This window comes from Grampus griseus (assembly GCF_964374135.1).
Source record: "Grampus griseus genome assembly, chromosome: 6".
Lineage (NCBI taxonomy): Eukaryota > Metazoa > Chordata > Mammalia > Artiodactyla > Delphinidae > Grampus > Grampus griseus.
In genome coordinates, this window is record NC_139000.1 from 21,766,107 (window position 1) to 21,789,054 (window position 22,948).

Here is a 22,948-nt window from a genome sequence, read left to right on the forward strand (position 1 = left end):
CCTCAATTGCACAATTATAACTCAACAGAGACCATCTCTGATTTAAAGTCTTTAAGTAGCTAGACCTGTTCGTACTAATGTCTAATAAAAGCTATTTCTCTTTAATTTCCACAGAACTTTCAGTATGGGGCTGGCACACTGGTCCATAATACTAGCTGCATGTTAGCTTAGCAGTTGGCTTCTACTCAAGGAAATATTTCCAATGTGTGGGTGTTAAAAGTTTCCTGCCATTTCAGTCCAAAAAAATCTCAAAGTAAATAAAACCACTGTTTTTCTAAACATAAATTCAGTAGTACTAAAATAGTTAATTCTATAAACTGAATTATTTTTTCATGTAACATTTTAAATTTCTGTATACCACTTGTAGTGTTTAAAATTCTACTCATGGCCCCTACTTGATAGATGTGTTATGAAACTGCAACCCAGGATTTGTAGAAATTGGAGAATTCATAAAGAAATGAGACCAGTGAGGGAAGGGTCAGTTTTAGAAACTGCTGTGAGGATATCTGACATGAATGTAAGTAACCCTAAGGGTAATTTTAGCACAGACCTCAGTTATAGGAAGTGATAATAGAAAGCAATAAGCAGCTATGCTCTATAAACCCCTGAATTCCAAGCAAGGAGGAAATGGTGATAGCCCTAAAATGAAGCACAAGAGCAATTTTCTAACTATAGTGGGGTTCTGGGATCCCCTACCCAGGATTCTTCTCCAAGTGTTTCTGAAATGGAGAAGCTTTTGGTTCTCTGGTGGGGGACTGGCAGAGTATGGAGATAGTAAAGATACCCAACATATGTGAACGACACTTGTGACACAACTAATTGCCCTTCCTTTCCTCCAGGATTTTGAAGCATAAAGCCATTTTGTTGAGGGAAGGGGAGAAAAGAATCATAGTCCTTCCGTTAAGGAGAGTCCATGCATCTCACCCATACAGGGACCATGATTCCAAAAGACCAACCAAACTTTTACCAAGTGAGCAGGCTGCCAGGAACAATTCCAGAAATAAGACTTCTATATAAAGACAGAAAGAAATACAGCCATCTAGCATATATGCAAAATAATATCCAAAGATACATAGTTTTTATCAGCCAACCTTTATGAACGCTAACATATTCAGTCCTCCTGTTTTTCCTTATCACTAGGTTTTTTTGAAATACAGTTAATCATACATTTATTTGAAATTTTAACAGAAGGGCAAGAGCCTCCATTTCTTTCTGGTCTGCATAACATATGGTACCCACGTCGAACCTTAGGTGATAATGCTGTTGCGTGGTACGGGTGTGGTAACATCTCCACTGGGACAGGGGTTACTGACTGCAACCACAGCACTTTTCAAAGGCATTTACCTATGGTTTAGAGTTGGGCATTTGGGGTTTGAAGCACAGCTTCCTACAATTTAGCACTGTAATTTCTCCACCCTCCCAAAAAATAATGAATGCATAAAACACTTTCATCTGAAGTTTACAAAAATATAAATATTATATAATTTCAGAATTTTAGAGCTGCAAAAGGCCTTAGTGATAATCTGGTCAAACTCCTCCCCTAATTTTCTAATGAGGAATTGAGGCCTTCACTCACAGGCTAAATAACCCACCTCAGGCCTTTTGCTGTGTTAGCAAGGATGGAACTCTTCCCTCCTGCATCTCTGTATGTGTCACATATTTGAGCTGAGCTCTTGAAAGGACTAGTTTACTTTGAATAGAAACAGACTCTGCATAGCTATGCTACACTTTTATGCTATGTCTTTTACAGTTATATAATGCAAAAGCAATATGTTAATCTTTGACTTAAAATGTCATACCAACAAACTTGTGATATATTGCAACCGTTTTATTAATATGATGGACTGGGATATGTCTTTTAACAGGAGTATTGATTCACTACCATGAATGTGTTTCAATACTTTGCTGCAGTATCATACTTGATTCAGTCAAATTATGTGTGAATTACTTTCACTTTCACACATATAAAACATTTACATTTCATTGTTTGATAGAACAGCACACAGGCACGCACCCCTTCTTTCTGGTTTATATGCTCACATAAAATGTACTTTTCACCACTCAAGGACTTCGTAATATATGAACTCTTCATGACACTATGTCTGCTTTTTTTTTTTAATTGAAGGGGGGTAAAAACAATACTGTGGTACAAAAGACCTTCTTACAAGGTTCTTTCTGGAGAAGTGTTTGAGAATACAGTTATAGTCCTATAATGACTGTAATCAAGATCATCCTACAAGGACATGAAGGTAGATTCACTCTCCCGGAGAGTTTCTGATCTTAGTAAGAATATTATGACTGGGGGGAGATATTATAAAGACAGTCCAGCAGAAGACTCTCCTAGAGAGATATTTTGAACATAAATCAAACCTATAATGACTGTCGTAAAGATGACATGATAGTTGAATAGTTTTGCTGAAGAAGTCTGTGTCTAGAAAGACACTCAAAAATGTAATTAAATGCTGTTATAATTTTTATGTTTTGTGAAACTAATAGAGGCCACAAAAGCAGAAAAATGGAGCACTATAACAAAATAAGGAAACACTTTTGAAGAATAAACACTTAACACGTAAAATTTTTAAATGGTATCTAATAAATTTTCATGTCAAATTTTTTAACCAAACATATAAAATTTTTAAATGGCAACTAATAAATCTTCATGTCAAATCTTTTAACAAAATCCACAAATTGATTATAAAAATTGAACAATCATAAATGTCTTATGTATAAAGTTTGAAGGGAAAGTTTAAATTTCTACATTATACTGTTTAATCAAATACTTGAGGAATTTTAGTTACTGCTGAGGAACAGTCAGTACATTTCTAAAATAATTCAGTTATGAAAATAGTATCACAATTAAGGTTTGGCATAGTAGCATTCCAGCAATCTTCAGTCATCCACAAACATTAACCGTCCAGGCCCTTCATTCTTCATCCACCTCCTATATCTCTTCCATCTAGGATCATTTGCTAATCTTTTCTTTAGTTCCTCTTCTTGTTCTTGTTTGTAGACCTGTAAGTATAAATAACATAAACTAACTTGACAATCCAAAGAGAAACATTTGTCATTAGCTTTATGGCATGTCTATATTTTTCAAATATAACTTTAGGTAAAAGTTTCCAATGAATGTATTGGTTTGTCTTCTGAAGACCATGCACCTAAGACTACTAAGCAATTAAGCACTTTAATGTTCAATGTTAAATAAAAAAGAATAACTTGTGCAAGAACTAGTAATTTTTTTCACTGATTTCTGTAACCTGGAAATACATTCTTTTCCTCCTTGAAATCATATATAAGCTGAGTTTAAAGGGTTTAAACATTTCCTCTCTACGACTAATGTCCAATATTAAAGAGTCAACACTTTATTTTTCTAACGTGGTACTCTGTAAATTTAACAGATGACTTTCAGTTTTGTTGATCCTAACCAAGGAACAAAGTGACCTTATAAATACATTTGTCTCCAAATTGAACTTACAACTAATTTTATCTTCAATGATAATTATTGGTTTTTCAAAATATTTTTAAAGTTCCCAAAGAAGGTTAAATAAACCACAGAGGTTAAGAACAAAGAACATCTTTAATTTCTATAACCTTTCATGTATATCAGTTGAAGCTAAATGGACAAGTTTTCATAACCAATTTCACAGCCATATCAAATTTCAGAAAGAAATTATTTCACTTCCAAATTTCAGGAAGTAACAACTAAGATAACCTCATGTAATACCATGATAATTCAGCCCAGGATAGCACTCTATGACAGAGAGTTTACTGTATAGTGGGCAGCTTCAAGTACTTAAAAGTGAAAACTTATCAAATAATTTAGGAGCTACCATGTTACCTTCCATTTATATGTTCTTTATAAGTAGGCTGAATATATCTACTTGCCAAATCATTCTGGCAATTCATAGTACAGTTTAACACAACAAATTAGACCATACTTTAAATTTTTAGCATTAGTAAATTAAAGTATTTGAAGTTCATCTTTTTTGTGTGTGGTACGCGGGCCTCTCACTACCGTGGCCTCTCCCGTTGCGGAGCACAAGCTCCGGACGCGCAGGCCCAGCGGCCATGGCTCACGGGCCCAGCCGCTCCGCGGCATGTGGGATCTTCCGGGACCGGGGCACGAACGCGTGCCCCCTGCATCGGCAGGCGGACTCTCAACCACTGTGCCACCAGGGAAGCCCTGAAGTTCATCTTTTAAAAAGACAAATTATAGGTTAAAAACCCACTGTTCCACTACTAAATATAGTCATACAGTCAACAAAAGTAAGATCTTTCTATATTTAACTCTTCGATTTCAGAAATTTGAGCACACTTCTGTGATCCCTTGTCACATACCTAGTTTTAAGTTGGTAAGGAAGGTTACAGTAATTACTCACCTCATAATTCTCCTTTATCCAAAGCTCCCGTTTAAGAAAAGTTTCTTTCTGATGATCTTCTAGACTATCAAACTGAGACTTTGACATCTTCATAGATTTACGTATGATATATAGTCTTTCTTCTTCCCCATATTCTTTGCCTTTGATGTTAAAATTATAGATCCACCGGCAATACCAGACTATATATGAGCACAGGTGAAAGGGAGCTAAGAGAATTTGAAACAGGAGAAGGTCACGGAACTGGGGTTTCTGATAGCCTCCCTTTATATCTATTTTACTTTTTATAATGTTCTTTATGATGTTCTCCTCCTCGTCGCGAATTTCCTCTTTGGACTTTTTGTTTCTGCCCTTCTCTTTGGCTTTTCTCAGCAATCCCTGCTGCTTGGCAATCTCCATGGCTTGGATACGGTACTTGGGCACCGTGGCCAGGTAGCTGATTGCCTTGTTGTAGCTGTTCCACCAGCTGAAAAACTAGAATATTTAACAAAGAAAACTGGGTCATTTTTATTACAAAATTCACCTTGGTGAACACAACCCCCCCGCCGGCCGCCAAAACCTATTCTGATTAAAAACAGGGACCTCAAAAATCTTACTCTGTAAGTTGAAGATACAGTTGAATAATGCCCATGTGGACACGGGATCTCCAGCCCTGATAAGTCAGATAAGCCCTGAGCTGAGCCAAAAAGCCACCGATTCTCTACAGGAGACACCCAGGATCAGAGGATGGATCGTTGGAATCACATCACACCTGTTGATTTCACATCTTTACCATTTGACTCTTCCCTAGATCACAATTAAGAAATCCCTCTTCTTCTATTTTTTTTTAAGATTGCAGTCTACTTACTGGAGGAAGAATCGAATGGTAAAACTAGCTGGTGAGGAGTTTCTTTCAAACAATCCCTGGGTATAGACTCGGGCAACTCTAAACCATCTGCACATACCACAGTAACACTCGTCACATTCTGAACTGAAAGATTCAAATATGTTTGAACTCTTTACTTATTTGGACAGGAAGACATTAAGTCACTTCATAAATATATTCAACCACAAAGGGTTTTATTATCAGAAAAAGTCCTACTCCTCATATAGTATCGCCACACATTTCAGCTATTTTACTGAATAAATACAGCAGTTGTACCAATAATATCCTGAAATATTATAGTAGCAATCTATTAGGAATAGCAAAAAAAAAAGTGATTAGGGTATTACATTATCTAAAACAGAAAAGTAAAGTTGCCCTTCCTCTCCCTGTTGAAAAGGCAACACTACAAAAGCTGATACGTTTAAAATATACAGCTTTAGGGCTTCCCTGGTGGTGCAGTGGTTGAGGGTCCGCTGCTGATGCGGGGAGCACGGGTTTGTGCCCCGGTCCGGGTGGAATCCCACATGCCGCGGAGCGGCTGGGCCCATGAGCCATGGCCGCTGAGCCTGCGCGTCCGGAGCCTGTGCTCCGCAGCAGGAGAGGCCACAGCGGTGAGAGGCCCGTGTACGGAAAAAAAAAAAAAAAAAAAAGTATATATATATATATATATATACAGCTTTAGTTTTCAATAGGAATTCTTTTGTCATATCGATTGAATTTCATTTCTGGGAATTAAACTGGAGAAGTAATTCTGAAACTAGCAAATTGCTTCATTCTAGTCACTTGGCTTTCTTTTTTCTTCTAAAGGAGGATATGATAGGTGTGGTTAGTTGAGGAATAATAGTAGGGAAAACTCATTTCAGGCTAAACTTGTATTTCTGTGATATTTTAAAACAACATAAAAAGTTACTGTAGCACTTTTAGTCTATTTCAGTGGTTCTCATACTGAGCAGGAGTGCCCTTAGCCGTCATGTGGAAATGTGTGAGACATTTTAGTTTGTTACAATGATGGCAAGCTCTACACTCCTGGCATTTGGCAGGTAGGTGCCAGGACTTGTTAGGCCATATTAAGGAGTTTGGAATTTTCCCCAAGTTTAATGGGAAATCATTGAAAAGTCCTATGAAGGTAGTTTGGTCCTCGAACAATGCGGGGGGGGGGCACCACCCCGTGCAGAGTCTGAGTGCAGCATATGGTTGGCCGTCTGTATGCACGGCTCCTCCCTATCCTCCGATTCAGCCAACCTCAGAAGGTGCACTGCTGCGGGTCGGCACTGCAGTTAGTGAAAAGAATCCGTGTGTAAGTGGACCACTGCAGTTCCAACCCATGTTGTTCAAGGGTCACCTGTAAATGATATGGTCTAGTTGGCATTCACTCTGGCTGTTATATGGAAAATACTCTAGAGGGGGTAAAAGAGAAAAAGATCTGACTTGTTTGTTTGTTTGGTTTTGACAGTTATATAATGACATTCATGATTTCTTAGACTGCCTGCCAACAAAGATTCCAATGTTATCAATTGGTTAAATAAATATTTTTCTAATGTAAAAAATTAATCTCACCTGGAAGTAAAATTCTACAAAAAGGTACTTCTAGTTCAGTTTTAACGACTAGCACTAGCCAATGTGCACTCCTGCACATGCACGTAGATACACACATCCGTCAATACACACCTGAAACACTGAAATAGCACACACACTGACCAAGATCACAACTCTCACATCCACTTTAGGGGCTAAGCGCCTGCTGTAGTAGTGGTAGTAATGGCTGTAGTACTCTTCTGGGTGATCCAGCATGTAATCATAATCTTTTCGAGTTTCTTCATCCTGTAAAATAACAAGATATCCAGTTTCATAGGACAGCTCATAAAATGGTCTTAGTTAATAATCTGTTAAAGTCAAATCTAGAATTTTGTAATTATGTAATCAATCTGAATAAAAGAACAAACTGTTAAAATCAAAAAATTTCCCATAATTCCTCAAAGGGACACACAAATTTGTTTCCAGAACTTTAATACTAGGTATAAAGCATAATAAAAAAATTTCCTCAAATTCTTGAGGAGTATTAGTCCTCCTGGAAAAAACAAAAACACTTCAGTAGCAATGAACCATGCCTTTTTAGCCAGTGCTGTGGTGCTAATAAGGATGTCGCCGTGTTCTTATAATTTAAAAGCGTGTTGACACCTACTCTCAGTAACTGTTGATAGAAAAAAAAGAATGTTTATCTCTGTTGTATATATTCACAATCATTTCCCAACCTTGTATAGAAGGTTTTCTTTTGAAAGCAATGATTAAAACAACAAAAAAGTAGACAAAACCAGTCTATGCCCTCAAAATTGAATTATGCTCATCCCAAGGAAACATTGAGACATCGATGCAGTATAATGGTCAAAGTCTAGCTTTGTGATATCAGGCAAAAATTTTAGCCTCTCTGAGCCTCACTCTTCTTCACTTGTAACTTAGAGATATTAATAGCTGCCCTACTAATTTTACAGGGTTATTTTGTACATCAGATGACATACAGTATACAAAAACAGGTTAAAAATATGGAGTATTCACTATTATAACACATTTTCACAGCCCAGTTCATAAATAAGGTAATATATCGCTCTTTCTTAGTCATGCAAACATGTTGGAAAAATTATAGCAGTCTGAAATGCTGCTCAAATGGTCACAAATAAAGCATTTCTTAAAACCTTCTCTAATTTTAACCAGTTTCTAAAAGGTATAAACGCCAATCTTTTACTGAGATACATAGGTTGAAAAGCTACCAAACTAGGTTATGATTTGCTTTTTTTTTTTAAGCCCACAGGAAACCTATTTTTCAGCTTGTCTTGTTTCCAAAAAAGTGTTAAAGACTAAAACTACAGCAAATTCTTTACTCTGTATAAGTGAATACAACATAAACCATTATGAAAAAAAATCTTTCTTTAACCTAGATGATTTCTTTCTATGATAAATTAATTATTCAACATACATAAAGTTGCAGATTATTAGCTCAACATTTCAAAATCTGCACTTAGTGCTTTGTCACCACAGAGGCGCTGGGGTCTGTTCAGGGCCTCCTCCCGAGTCCTCCAATATGCTGTTTCTTAGATTTAAAATAAGAAGTTTGCTAACGATAAATCTTTCCTGTACCCATTAATATCATTATATATTTTCTATTAAGAATTCTGAATTTGAATGAGCACATTCTCAGTAACAGTTCCTTTTTTTAAAAAAATAAATTTATTTATTTTTAATTTATTTTAATTTTATGTTTGGCTCCGTTGGGTCTTTGTTGCTGCGCGCAGGCTTTCTCTAGTTATGGCGAGCGGGGGCTACTCTTCGTTGCAGTGCGCAGGCTTCTCATCGCGGTGGCTTCTCTTGTTGCAGAGCATGGGCTCTCGGTGCGCGGGCTTCAGTAGTTGTGGCATGCGGGCTTCGGTAGTTGTGGTTCACAGGCTCAGTAGTTGTGGAGCACAGGCTTAGTTGCTCCGCGGCATGTGGGATATTCCCGGACCAGGGCTCGAACCCGTGTCCCCTGCATTGGCAGGCGGATTCTTAACCACTGCGCCACCAGGGAAGCCCTCAGTAACAGTTCTTACGCTCATTACATTCAAAATATTTTTTACCTCTGACTAGAATTTGAAGCTAGGTGAAGTAGTATCTAGTATAATTAGATGTAAATATATTTAAAGTCTATTCCATGGCACTGTATGGAGGGCCAATATGCGAATCATCTATTATATAAGGAAAGCTGAACTCAGGCTGATATTATTTTCAAATTCACTCCTTGTATGTTCTCTTCCATTAGAAAAGATTTTCTCGGGAGTTCCCTGGTGGCCTACTGGTTAGGATTCCAGGCTTTCACTGCCGTGGCCTGGGTTCAATCCCTGGTAGGGGAACTGAGATCCCGCCAGCTGCGTGCCACACGCCTCAACTGTCAGTCCATTCCTCCTATAAGCCATCATCATATTCTAGAGTTTCTAACCGAAAGAGGGTAAAACGTTACAGGTCATACAGATAGCTCTGAAGACTAAAGCCTATGTCCCTTGATGTATTTCATTCTGAGTACTTCAAGACATCCTTTGAGAATTTTTCCATTCTCCCTCCATTTTTTTGCCCTTTTGGCTAATTTTATAGATATGCTCTGCTTCTGGCCTGAATTCGTTGCCTTTTATACTCAGCCTCCCAATCTTGGCAGATGCTTTTTGAAATGTATTTCTTCAAACACGATTCTTCTCCTTGCTCCAACTAGATTACAAGTAGTTTTGAAACTAACTGCCCCCCTGAGATGAGATTCCTACAGTCCTCCAGCATCACTATCTCTGCACAGTCCATTGCCCATTCTGACTGTCTGTACTCCTCCTGGTTGAAGTATACAGCAAGATCTGTGAGTGTCACTGAAATCTGCTCTGTGAACGTCATGCGTCTAGTGGCTGTTCTCTCGTTTGTTCTCTTATCTTAGTGAAGGTCACAGTCCACAGAATGCAGATATCCTTCTTCAAGCTTTTCACCCATATCTTCCCCCAGAGTCACCATCTTCTCACTGGTCCCTAGATTTGTGACAGAGCTTCATTTAACAGGATGGTCAGCTAATGCTCCAGTACCAGCAACTCCAAAATTTATACCTTACGTCTAGCCTCTCTACTGTAACCAGAGCCTGTAGGGTCTATTCAGGGCCCTCTATAATGAGTCCTCAAACTACCTCATCCCTGTAAAAGGTTTCAGGGTCAAGTCTGACTTCTCTTAGAATGGTTTTCTTTTCCTTGGGGCCACCATAATTTCATGACCGTGTTTTGGTCATGATTAGAGACAAGAAGGTCTGCGATCTCCTTGTTACAGCGTTTATTCAGCCACAGTCTTCTTTCTTTAATGTGTTTAAAGCTTTCTCTCCAGAATGAAGAAAATGGATTTTAGGCTGAGGCATGCATAATACACTTTACAAGGTTGTTCAAGGTTGGCACAAATTGAAGAGTTAGGGATTCTCAACAATCTAAGTCAAAGTCCTACTCTTCAGTAGCCTACTAAGTTTAGAATCAACCTAATATGAACACAGGATACCAGGAATATTAGCAAAAAAGAAAAGACAGACTGGGACCCAATTAGAGAGTTTCACGTACATTCTTACATATTTTTATTTTTAATACCATATATATATATTTTTCCTACCCATCTTGGGACTAAAGTAGCCTCACAGTTTTTTTGTTTGTTCTGTCCAATGCTTCCCAGTGTCTAGTAAGGCAAGTTCAATTTTCCTTGTCATGCCACAAGGCCTCCATAACTGACCCAAACTTACCTACTTAAGAAACATCTTATCACTCTCCCTTCTTTTGCCCATAGCAAACATTCAGATAGCAATTTCTGGAATTTGGTGTGTTCTTCAAGTACAGCATACTCTTTTATATCTATGACTGAACAGATAATTCACTTTAACTCAAATGCCCGTGCCTTTCTTCCAACCTCATGCGCTCCTATTAATCCTTTAGAACATAAACATTAGTAGACAGATTTAGACCACTCTTATTACACTTATTACCTATTTATTATAGCACTTATCACATTGTAATCATCAGTTTTTTTCTTTTCCTTGAATGAGAACTTCTAGACGGCAGGTAGGGTGGTTCCTTAATCTCTGTATATCCAAGGCCTAGCACAGTGCCTGGCATTCAATAAATATCATTTCAAAACTGAATGAAATTTTGTAAAGGCTCTCCCTTACTCTAGACATCTCTCCAGCCACACAGGTCTCCATCTCAAAAGGAAGGCGAGACGGGTGATTAGGCCACAAAAACTTGGGCTTGGCAGAAATGACTGCTTGATTTCATAGCTTATGAAGATACGCTAATGTGGCTAAAATAGCTTAAACCTTAAAACAGTGTAATATCTTACCTTTCAATAAGGTAGTACTTTTTCTTTCAGCAATTTTGTGGATCTTAAGGTCCCAGGGTCAGGAGATTCCAACTTCTTTCCAAAACCAAAACCTTTATACTTGTTTCTTCCTCCTCTCTGTCCTGAGCCTTGACAAGCAGGGCAATAAGCTCCTTGTTTCTAATCTCTACAGGAAAAAATGGTGCTTCTGCTGGTGTCCACTCCACTCCCAATCCTCTTGGGCATATGCAGGAGGACTGGAACATAACCACCAATATCTAGATCAAAAGTGAACAAGAGGAAACCCACAAGCAAAGAAAGCACTGAACCCTTCCTTCTCTTATGAAAATGATCATTCCCCCCTCCCCAGAGGCAAAAATATATTATGTTCTTGTCCTTGAAAGAAATAATGAATTGTTTGGTTTCAATAAACATAAATTGCAATAATTAGATATTGCAGCCAGGTTCACATTAAAAATCTTCGATTATACAAATAATAGAAACCATTTAGGATGGCAAAGGCCAAGAATCAATAATATATGAAAATATAGTAATCGTTTGTTCATTCTTAAATATATATAGTAATCCTGTTTTTAAGAGAAATACACATACAAATGATCCTTTAAAAAAATAACATCTGTTCCCCTAAATTTTTTTCCAGGCCATTACACCCTACTAAAGAGGAAGAAAGTTAACTGCTCTGAGTTTTCATTTCTCTTCCTGTTCCCTACCCACCAGCCACTCGTGCAACTATCTTCTACGTCTTCTCTTCTCAGTCTACATGTGGTTATAGCAACTTCCATCATTTGCAGTATCACCTATATATCATATACGAGTGACACTCAGATCTGTTTTCCCTGCTCCTACTATTTTCAGATACCTCCTGAACATTTCCTAAATGTAACATAAATATCTCAAATTCAACATGCTCAAAACCCAAATCTGCTCCTGTGTCTCAGTTAACGGTATCGCCATCTACGTGGTTACCTGAGCTTTAAAAAGCCTTAGTTATTTTCAGTTCAGAAAATAGTTATGCAGGGCCTTAAGCCATGTGCTGAGCACAAAGGAGGATAAAAAAACAAATAAATTAAGGACCTGGCCTCAGTAACTCTCCCATCTACAAGAAGAATCTAGCAAGCAAGAAGAGCACAATTCAATGTACTAAGGACTAACTGTGCCTGAGAACACTGGTAATGGGATTCACAGAAGACGTGAAATGAGTGCTAGATCCTGAAAAGCACGTAAGATGTGGTAAAATTTGTTCCAGGCAAGGGGAACAGCAAGTGTTAAGGTACAGAAGCATCAGTGTAGAGAACAGATTCAGTGAAGCTTAAGCACTGGGGAAGTTTAGGGAAGAAAGGAGTAGTAAATGTGGCCAGGAAGACAGGTTTGGATAAGAACCACAGGGGATCTTATATGCCATGCTAAAGTGTTAGGGTGTTACTGTCTGTGCTATTCAAACATAACATGTTTTCAAGTATGAGAAAAATAAATAGCATTGAGTAGAAGTATATATTTTTGGACGATAACTCTGACAGTATTGTAAAGAAAGGAATGAGGGAGAAACAGATTTTAGAGACCAAGAAGTAGAACAAATAGGACTTAGTGATTAAAGGGGTACAGGAATCAATCATGTTAAGCATGATACTGATGTTTCTAATTATAGTCACTGTGTGAACCATGTTATTCTAAGAATAAAGGAAGAGGACAGCAAGTGTGGAGAAGATGCAGGGGAAAATTGTGGAAGATTTTGAAATGGGGAGGAAAGAAAATTACTGGATAGCTTTTCAGTGTCTGGAGCCTCCAAGGATTATCTTTTCCTGTAGGAGGGGTGTGCCTTTATTTGTCTTTGAAAAGTCTATTTTAACTTTGTAGAGAAAGAAGTAACTTGTGGAAACCTGGAAGTAATGCAAATAATTCTTATTCACAAAAAGACAAATTGTGACCAGTGGAATTAAGGCAACTGATAACTGCCTTGTCATATTGACCGGTATTACAGGCATTTCAGCACTCCTTGTCTTGACTGTAAACTGTGTGGCACTTTTTCTCTTTTGAACCAGTTTTAATATCTTACTGGTTCCCTCATTAATTAATGAGTTAAATAAAATCTTTGACACGTGTTTATTTTGTATTTGTACAAGAGTCAACCTCTTTTAAAATTTATGCTTTAACAAAGAAAACAGGATTAGTTTCATGTGTAATTTTGGGTACCTGTGCTACAAATGAGAGACAATTGAAAAATATGAACCTAGAGAATACACGGATTTCAGGGTTGTCAAGGATGTAGTTGAGTTTCATCAGGACGAGCTTAGAAAATAAAAAGAAGAGTCCCCAAAGGACAGGACTCTAAGGAAATACAATGTTTACGGTGAAGGCAGAGAAAAAAAAATACAGACTAAAAGAAATGGCTAGAAAGCTTGGAGAAAGGGGAGAGAATTACATGAAGGGAGTCAAGGGAGAACAGCTTAAAGAACTACGTGGTCAACATCAAATGCCACAAATAGTTCCAAAAGGAAGAGCAGCCCTCTGATCTGATGCTTAGAGCATCACTATTCATCTTAGGAAGAACAGCTCCAGAACGTGTGCTGATGCACATGTCAGTCTATGACAGTTTAAATGAAAGGGGGACGAGGAAGTAAGGATAGCCAACAATGAGGAAAGAAGAAAAATGTGACCGTAGCTTTAAAAGAAGCAAAATTAAGGAATGAGAAATGAACCAAATAAGAGATTCTTAAGTTACCAAAGAGGAATGATGAGATTCCAGAAGACTAAGACGGAAATAAAATGAGTTCAGCCAAGAATACCTTCCTGCCTTCCCCAACCCATCTTCCATGTTGTTCCCAGAACTTTCTTTCTGAAACAAACATCAGATTGTGTTACTTATGCACTTTAAAACCTCTGGTAACTCTTCAATACATCAGGTTCACATGCCTGAACACAGCTTAAAGGGTCGATCCCAAACTATTTCCAGTCTCCTGAAACATTCTCCCTACCATGCACCTGACAGGCTTCTAACCTAGAAACAGTAGATCCCCTACAGTCTCTAAAAATACAGTAAGGGTCTTTGTGCTGTGACTATCTCAGTATATTCTGTTTACCCATGATAAATTTGCACAAGCAAAATTAAAACATCAAGTGCTTAGTTTCTGGCTAGAATTATATCAACTCAGTAGTTTTTGTGTTACTCAAAAAAGCTCTGATGGGTTGTTGATACCATCATGTGTCAGGTAGTCACAGCACTAGATTTAAACACATCTGGTGTATGATCAACCTTGGCCATAAGTAGGGAAGAACAGGTGAAATTTTAAGGGATGAGTAAAAAATGAAAAACACTTATGGGTTCACAGCAGAAATAGCAAATGTGGCACATAAGGTACCACACCCTTCTTCTGGGCCCATGGGAGGACAGTTTAACATGTCATCTTTTCCACTAAACCCAGACAAGGCCCCCAAATTTACAAGTGTTACATGGAGTCGAGACCAATTACAGTTGGCACGTGAAATGAAAATTATCTGCCATCAAGCTGACTTGACTTGCCTGTGTATCAGCCTCACAACTGTGATAGAAATTTACATCATTTCTATTAGTTTTATGAATACCCAATTATTATGAAGGACTGACTAAAATCTGGATCGATGCTGGAAAAGAAAAATAGTAATACCGATAAGTGCAGTTAATTTTTTTCCTCCAGAACGAAGAGTCCCTGGGAAAAGCATAATAGAAGTGATCCTACATCTCATTCCTGGAAACAGCCTTGTACACTCATGACTCCACGTTTTCGTGGATCAAGACTTGTCTCTACCAGAAATGTCCCTCCACAGTCAACCTTGGGGACTGTTCTAGATCCAGATCAAAGAGTGCATTCTTCTCCAATCCCCTGAGAAGAAATAATTGTGTTCTCTCAGTGCTGCAATATAAGCTACACGTTTTTATTATATAACTTAGATAAATAATAACCAAACAATAAGTATCTGTATCCTTCTTATATTAAAAGCTTAAAGGCAGGAACTGTGCCTTTTTCATTGTTATGGTCTCCTCCCCCAGCATCTATGTCAGTACCAGCGAGAGAAAGGGTTAAGCGAATATACAAAGGGAGAACAATAAACAGTAACCCTAACAGGGCAGGAAGTTCATACTCCCCTTTTTGTCAAATCATTCTTAAGTGCTAAAGCCCTGCCACATCAACCAGACTGGCAAAAAGAAACTGACGTGTTCCTGTGACTTTCCTGCCAAGACAAGGCTGGAGGAGCACAAGGCTCTCTCTACACATCCCTTCAATTTATCAGATAACCTGCACGCCAGTAATACCTCCAAGACCTTTTCTATGTTCTTCTCTCACGATCTTGCAAAATGCTCTCAAACTCTACCATTTTCTACCAATTGCAGTTTTTCTAAGTGCGTCCTTACCACCTGTTCCCTCATCTGCTGATTTCTATGCCATCCTTCTCATTTTATCTAATTCATCCAGTTTGTATCTATATCAAAAATAATTAATGTTCTCTAAAACCCTGAGAAAATAATTTCTCCTTAAAAACAGAAGTATAATTTTTCTCTCATGCAGGAATTTTTCATTCATACCCATCCAATCTACTTTATCTGTACCACTCTTTAAGACTACAATTAATTTCGGGTAAAATGCCAAAGTAGGCTTCACATAACAATGTCAAAACGCCAGAAATCCACTTTCGATTTCCATCCTATCTGAATCTATCTCCAGATAGGAGTTTTTATTTTACAAGCATTCATTATCTATGTGCCAGACACTGTGCTAGGTGCCATGGATATACATGCAAAAATGAAGTTTAGTGGAGAGGGGAGAAGGGCTACTCAGGATTTACAGTGCAGTGTGATAAGTGCTATATCCACATAAAAAGATCCAATGTTGACACAGCGAGTGAGAGTCTGTTTACTTAACTTCCAAAGTCCATGTGTCCCTGAATCCCCAGTAGTCAAATACACTAAATAGTTATTTCACCGGCTTAACTCATATTATGAAACAAATATAAAGCAGTGTGTAAAATCATAATGGTTTCAAGTCCTGCTGAGATCTAGAGGTTTTAAGTTATTTGAGAACATGAACTAAGCATGACTTGGTAAAAGCATCTGACAGGTCCCTTTGCCTTCCATTATTACCCGTCCTTCTTTTTCTGGTTTTTCTCAATCTCTCTATTCACAGGTAGAATCTCTGTTGCTATGAAAACAATGACCAAACTGTGATAATATCTCCTTGTCTGACCAACTGCATTTAAATCATGTCAGTATCCTTATTTTTTAACAATTTCCATCTAAAAAAACTCTCTCTCAAAGAGGCATTTATTTAACCAAGACAACTTCAGAGTCATAAATCCACTATATCTTACACAAATATAATTCTCATTTTGGTTATTCAGAGATGCTTGGTTGTTATAAGTTTTGATGGAACACCATTGTAAGATTATAATGAGGATATAATATAGCTTTTTATATTATACATGTTAAAAATGCTAAGAGACTTGAACAGACCAAGAATAAGAAATTAAGAAGGTTATCAAAAAATTATGGGGAGAGAAAAAAGGCTCCTCCTGGCTCCAATGAATTTACAACTAATTTATTTCAGATTTCACAAAAGAAACAATTTCTGTTAGATACACTGTTCCAGAGATGGAATCTACCTGGGCATTCTACAAAGCAAATATAGAATCAACTTTTCCCTTCATATGCCAGCAATAACTGAACATGGCTGTGAAGGAGGACACAGTCTTCCCAAGGCCCTCCCTCCTTTTCAGCTCTCACAGGGTTTATTGCTATTCTTTATGGAGAAATACATAGTGTATAACAAAAAGAGCAAATAGAAATGAAATGCGGTCCCAGGTCTGCTGTTGCTGCCCCCATGAGATGATATATGGAATTTCAGGTAGGCTTCTGCGGCTCGTCTTCATTCCAGAGCCACTGGAACTTATCAGCTTCTCCCACTATTCTATCTGACCTGCTCGTAGTAAAGGCCAGGTGGACCTCTTATCCCTCACAGGCCCTCTTTCCAGTCTGTGGATATAATCCAAGCAAAACAGTGGTTGCATCCCTGTTGCCTCAAGGGGATGACCCCAGTTTATCAGATCTCTGCATTACCCAGAAATGATATCTTCCGGCAACCTTCTCACAATTCTCCATTATGACAGCAATAAAATCAGACCACCCTGTTTGTCTTTAATAACTTCTTCCACACATGGCAAGTCAAAGTCCTCTTCCTTATTCCAGGAGAGAGCATCTTCAATGAAGTTTTTTAAAAAGTTTCTGAAGGTGTTCCACTTGGAAGTGGAACCCCTATCTATCTCTATAAATTTAACATGGGAGTTTTCATAGAGCCCAACTAAGTCTGATTTCCATGGGTCCAAACCAAGCCCAGACACCCCTTTTCTCTCACAGATAATTTCCGTTCTCCTGCAGTAATAACGAGTGGGGTTGGGGAAGCTATAGAACACTCTCTCCCACCCTCCATCAGTGCAACTACAATTCTAGTTTCCTGTTTGGAGGCATGTGCAGCTACCGCAGACCTGTCCCAATCAAGAGTTAGTGTTACTTCTCCAGACATACTAGTTTTTAACTGCCTCAAAGTTCCTTGTTCTTGAGTGGACACATTATTTTATTGAGCTTTTTATTAGCTGACAAATCAGTGCTAAACTCGTAGCAGCATTCAGAGGCAACCATTACAGCCAGTTCAGCCTCTGAATTTGTCTCTTCGAGAAAATGGCAAGAATATTTAGAGTCCTGGGATTCCTCCCAGCCAGATTTTCTATAGTCTCCATTTCTTGGCACTTTTTTTTCAAACTTCTTACTATCATGCTCACCATTTTCATGCCAAATCTCCCCATCTCCAACCCCAGCAGAAGGGAACAGTCGCCACTGTTTTTGCTGCCTCTCTTCTGGAAGTTCTCCACCTGCCCAGTGCTCCCTCTTGTGCCACGAGGGCTTTGGAGGACCAGTGGCAGGCCTTCTGGATGCCCGTCTGGACCACTATCTTTCCTCACGGCAGAAAAGCAGACTGGAGCTTCACATGCTGGGCTGCCTTGAATGAAGTTCTTTCCCATCTTTCTGAAGTCTTTGCTCAATCACTCTCTATCCCAAATAATAGGCAACCAAGCCCTCTGGCCTCAGCACTTTCCCAAAACCCCCATTCCTCAGTTAACTGCCAATAAAAATTACAATCTCACCAATGCTGGTGAGAATTTAGTGAATTTTATGACTCCATATTATCCAAACTGCTCTGGAAAGTAAGCCATTAACTCCTTGACTCAGTATTTTCAGCTCTGGAAATCTAACCTGGAAAAATAATGCATGGTTAAATTATAGCATACCCACTCAAAGTAGTCACTAAAAGCAGACGATACAGCAACATGGAAAACTCTGCCTCAAAAAGAAAAGAAAAAAAAAGCTAGAAAAAAGTACCCTACAACTGCAACTGCTGTTGCATTAGCATGATGGGGCCCTTGAAGCAGTAACACTTCCACCAAATATGTTTTGTACTTAGTGATTTCTTATGGTTTGCTTTTCCCAGCAGTAAAAGAAAACAGGATCAGGCTAAATCTCCCCATCCCCACAAGACTCAATAAAACCTTTGGCAAACGACTACACATATACTCACAAAATATTTCCTACTAGAAATTCTCAGTCTTGAAACCCAAGTCATTAAGCACCTATTTGCAGGTCCTGTATAGGGGGTTTCTCATTCATCATTTAACCTCATAACAACCCGTGGAGCAGGCATCATGGCCTTAATTGTGCCTATGAAGAAACAGGTACTCTGACCTATTAAGTCACTATCCAAGGTCATACAGGGGTGTTCAGAGCCGGAGTCAAACATCCGTTGTTCTTCTTAGTATTTTTCTACATCCTTAAACCCAAGCTAAATGTCACAATTAATACCATCCCCAGAAACCAAGTTTCTGTCGACTCAAATTCGGGCGATCTCACTGTCACTGGAGCCCTTTCCTGTGTTCTATCACAGATCTTGGTAATAATAATCACCCTGCTTTCCGAGAGTGAGCTGCACATTATTAAAACATTTTCACTAAGTCGTAAGAAGCCCAAAGCTTTGCATAAAAAAGACTGTAACAGAAAGGAGGGGGCTGGCTGCCCTCCAAGACCGAGGGGGTTCCCATCTTTGTCAGTGGGCCGTATGCGCTCTCTCACGTGGGCAAGCGCGAGCATCCTAAGGGTGGTGGCGGTGGTCGCGCCCGGCGCCGGAGTCACAGGGAGGCTCGCTCCACGGGCCAGGGGCCGAAGGGGCCACGCCGCTCGCTTCGCCAGCGGGTCCTCGCAGCCCATCCGCGCCCCCAGGCTTACCTTAAGAGTCTCGTAGGCGGTGGCCACCAGCAGGAAGGCCTCCTCAGCGCTCTGCGGCGTCCGTCCGGGGCCCTCGTCGCCGGGCTCTGGCCGGTAGCGGTCGGGGTGGTAGCGCCGAGCCAGCTGGCGGTAGGCCCGCGCGATCTCCGCCTTGCCCGCCGTGCGGCTCACCCCCAGCACCTCGTAGCAGTCCCGCGTGCCGCAGTAGAGCCCTTCCACCAGGGCCGCCGCGGGCCGCGGCAGCAGCACCGCCAGCAGCAGGGGCGGCAGCAGCACCAACCAGCCCCGGCCGGTAGCGCCGGCTCCCCGGCGCGGAGCGATCGGCGTCGCCATGCCGGCTGGGCCACGGCTCCCCTAGCCCAGCCGCACCCCGGCACTCCACCGCGCGCCCGGGTGGGCTGCTGGACCCAGATCCACGTCAGCACGCGGCGCCTCCGCGCAGGCGCACCGGGCGCGGCTGCTTCAGCCACTTCCGTCACGACCGTTGCTAGGGGAGCAGCAGGACGCCTCAGCCGCCCGGCTGCTTCCGCTATGTCTGTGAACGCGTTCCTAGTCCCAGCGGCCAGAGGATTTGTCCTCAGGTGGACGGACCAAAAGGATGTCTCTGTGTCTGAGGTGCACTTAACCAGTGTATGCAGAGTGCTTTACTGTCCACAGTGCCCTTCCCAGGCAGTCTTTTAGGCATCATGACTTCGTTTGTTGCCATTGGTTGGTAGTCTGGCCCTCTTGCCCTCTGGTTATCAGCCTCAAGATGTGTGCCCAGGGTTTTAAAGCTGGGTCTCAGCCCCGACTCCGTCTCACTAACTCCATTCTCCCTTTCCAAAAGGAAGTTTAACTTAGAGATTCTAGGCGCTCTCTGCCTTAAAGTTCATGGCCATCTAGTTCCGGGTTTCTTAGCCTCCGCACTATTGACATTTGGCCTGGATAATTCTTTTCCTTGTAGGGACTGTCCTATGCATTGTACGATGTTTAACAGCATCTCTGGCCTCTACACACTAGATGCCAATAGTACCACCACCTCAGTCGTGACAATCAAAAATGTATCCACGTATTCTCAAATGTGTTCTGGGGGTACGGCTGCCAGAAAAGATGCAAGTCGCTCAGTTAAATCTGAATTTCAGATAAACATTTTTTTAGTATATTATGTCCAAAATATTGCATGGGACTCTATAGCAACATGAAGAACTTTACCTCAAAAAAAGTTGTTTCTATCATTCACTCAGTAAATATTTCTTGAGTCTTTACTATGAACTAGACAGTGTTGTAGGCTCTGAGGACATAGTGGTGAGCAAGGTAGACAAGGTTCTTAATCTCAAGGAGCTGGTGGAGGATGACAGACAATAAACAAGCAAATAAACTTTAAGAAATAATAAATTCTTTTAAGAAAATGGAACAAAATAAAGTTAAAAATATAGTATGGGGCTTCCCTGGTGGCGCAGTGGTTGAGAGTCCACCTGCCGATGCAGGGGACGCGGGTTTGTGCCCCGGTCTGGGAAGATCCCACGGCTGAGCGGCTGGGCCCATGAGCCATGGCCGCTGGGCCTGCGCGTCCGGAGCCTGTGCTCCGCAACGGGAGAGGCCACAACAGTGAGAGGCCCGCGTACAGCAAAAAAAAAAAAAAGACAATCCATATGGCTGGGATGGGGGTGGAGCTGGGGGATGAGGAGTGGAGGGGATGAAACTGGAAAAAGCCAGATTATGAGGGGTCATTTTGTTCCATGTTGAAGAAATTGCTATTTATCCTAAGAACAATGGAGAGCCAGCGTAGAGTTTTTAAGTAATAAAGTGACACCTTAAGATTTGCATTTCAGAACAATTACTCTGCCTGAGAAAACGAGCTGGGAGATATCAGGAAGACCGTTATGAGACAGTTATAAGAGTCCAAGTAGAGTTGCTACAGGTGTGTTTCAAGGTAGTAGCATTGAGAATGGAGAAAAGTTGAGACGCATTTATGAAGCAAAATGGGTAGTATTTAATCATTGGTTGTGGAGGAGTGAAGGAGAGCACTGAGTCCTGATGACACTAAGGTTTCTAGATTATGAAATCAGGTGCCATTCCTGAAATAAGTAACACAAACTTACAGTGTAAGATGATGCATTCATTGATACGTGTTGTGTTTTGAGATGCCAGCCATCTCCACATCAGATCATGTTGTTTCCATACTTGAAACATTTGACGATTCTCATTGAACCTTGTCTCCCATGAGGTTCTTCAGCTACGCAGGTTTCCCAGTCCACTTCCTTTGTGCACACTCCTCCTATAGAAGCTCATTGCTGCCTGTTCAGGGCTCTCCTTCCCAAACAGAAGGAGTTCCCATGCTGCCTGGAGATAAAGGAAATTTTCTACATTACAAATTTGGTCATGTTACTCTTACCCAACTTCACCCTCAGATTAGAGTTCAAATACCTTAACGTGGCTTTCAGAATTCCATAACAACCTAGGGTCTCCCATGCTTTGCTTCTGCCCATACTGGTCCCTCTCCCTAAAATATCATCCCTCTTCCACTTCAAGGCCTTCCAACCTGCTATAACCTACCAGACCTAGCCTAAGCATCTCCTCCCTTTGGACTCTTCCCTTCCCAGGTTTTAGTCCCAGAGCCGATTTAGAGCTCCGTAGTCAAGCTAAAACTAACGTAGGGAAGGCTCACTTCAAAGCAGACAGAACTTTAGTCCGTGGCTGTTATGAATTTATTGCCTCTGAGCTGCAAAGCCCATCATCCCTTGCCCCAGGGAACGGCACTCTGCAGACTGCATTTGCCTGTTGCCAGCTGGCTGGATGTTAAACTCTGCCAGTAGAGGGTGCTTGAAGCACACTGCAAGGTTGGAAAAGGAAACGTGGACTTTTTTTTTTCCCTCAAGTAAACAGGTCTATGTGCAGATTTCTCTGTGTGGCATCAGTTTTCTTTGCCACCACATTGATGATGACTCCTGTTGTGGGTCGAATTGTGTCTCCCCAAAAAGATATGTTCAAGTCCTAACCTCTGGTACCAGTGAATGTGACTTTATTTGGAAACAGGGTCTTTGCAGATGTAATCAGTTAAAATGAAGTCACTGAATCCAGCGACCTTATAAGAGGAGAAAACAGAGACGTGCACACAGGGAAGACAACCATGTGAAGCCAGAAGAAGAAATTGGAGTTATGCTCCCACAAGGCAGGGAGCACCGAGGATTGCCAGCAACCACTAAACGCTAGGAGAGAGGCGTGGAAGAGATTCTCCCTCAGAGGTCCCAAGAGGACCCAACCCTGCCAACACCTTGATTTCAGACTTATAATCTCTAGAACTGTGAAACAAAAGTGTGTGTACACTTTAAAATGGCTAAGGTGGTAGATTTTATGTTTACACATAACAGAAAATTTTAAAAATAGTAAATACAAAGGGTAGCCACTACCCCTGTGACTGAGGGAAATGGAAATAAATAAGGAACTAAGAAACGCAGAGGAGGCTCTTGCCCCAAGTCTGAGATTATTTTTTTTTGTTGTAGAAAAATATACATAACAAAATTTACCATCTGAACCAGTGTATGTATGTATGTATTTATG

At 40.4% G+C, this 22,948-nt stretch overlaps 2 protein-coding genes across 2 annotated transcripts in view; one reads left to right on the forward strand and one right to left on the reverse strand.

Annotated features, from left to right (window-relative positions):
* PTGR1 (prostaglandin reductase 1) overlaps positions 1–22,948 on the forward strand; it is a 69,563-nt gene that overhangs the window by 5,653 nt on the left and 40,962 nt on the right.
* Positions 1,536–19,741, reverse strand: DNAJC25 (DnaJ heat shock protein family (Hsp40) member C25; the record flags this gene model as incomplete). The annotated part of the gene is made up of 4 exons (XM_082656811.1): positions 1,536–3,012; positions 4,380–4,850; positions 6,910–7,062; positions 19,409–19,741. The coding sequence occupies 4 exons, from the start codon at positions 19,739–19,741 to the stop codon at positions 2,890–2,892; spliced, it is 1,080 nt and encodes a 359-aa protein (XP_082512937.1). The 3' UTR covers positions 1,536–2,889.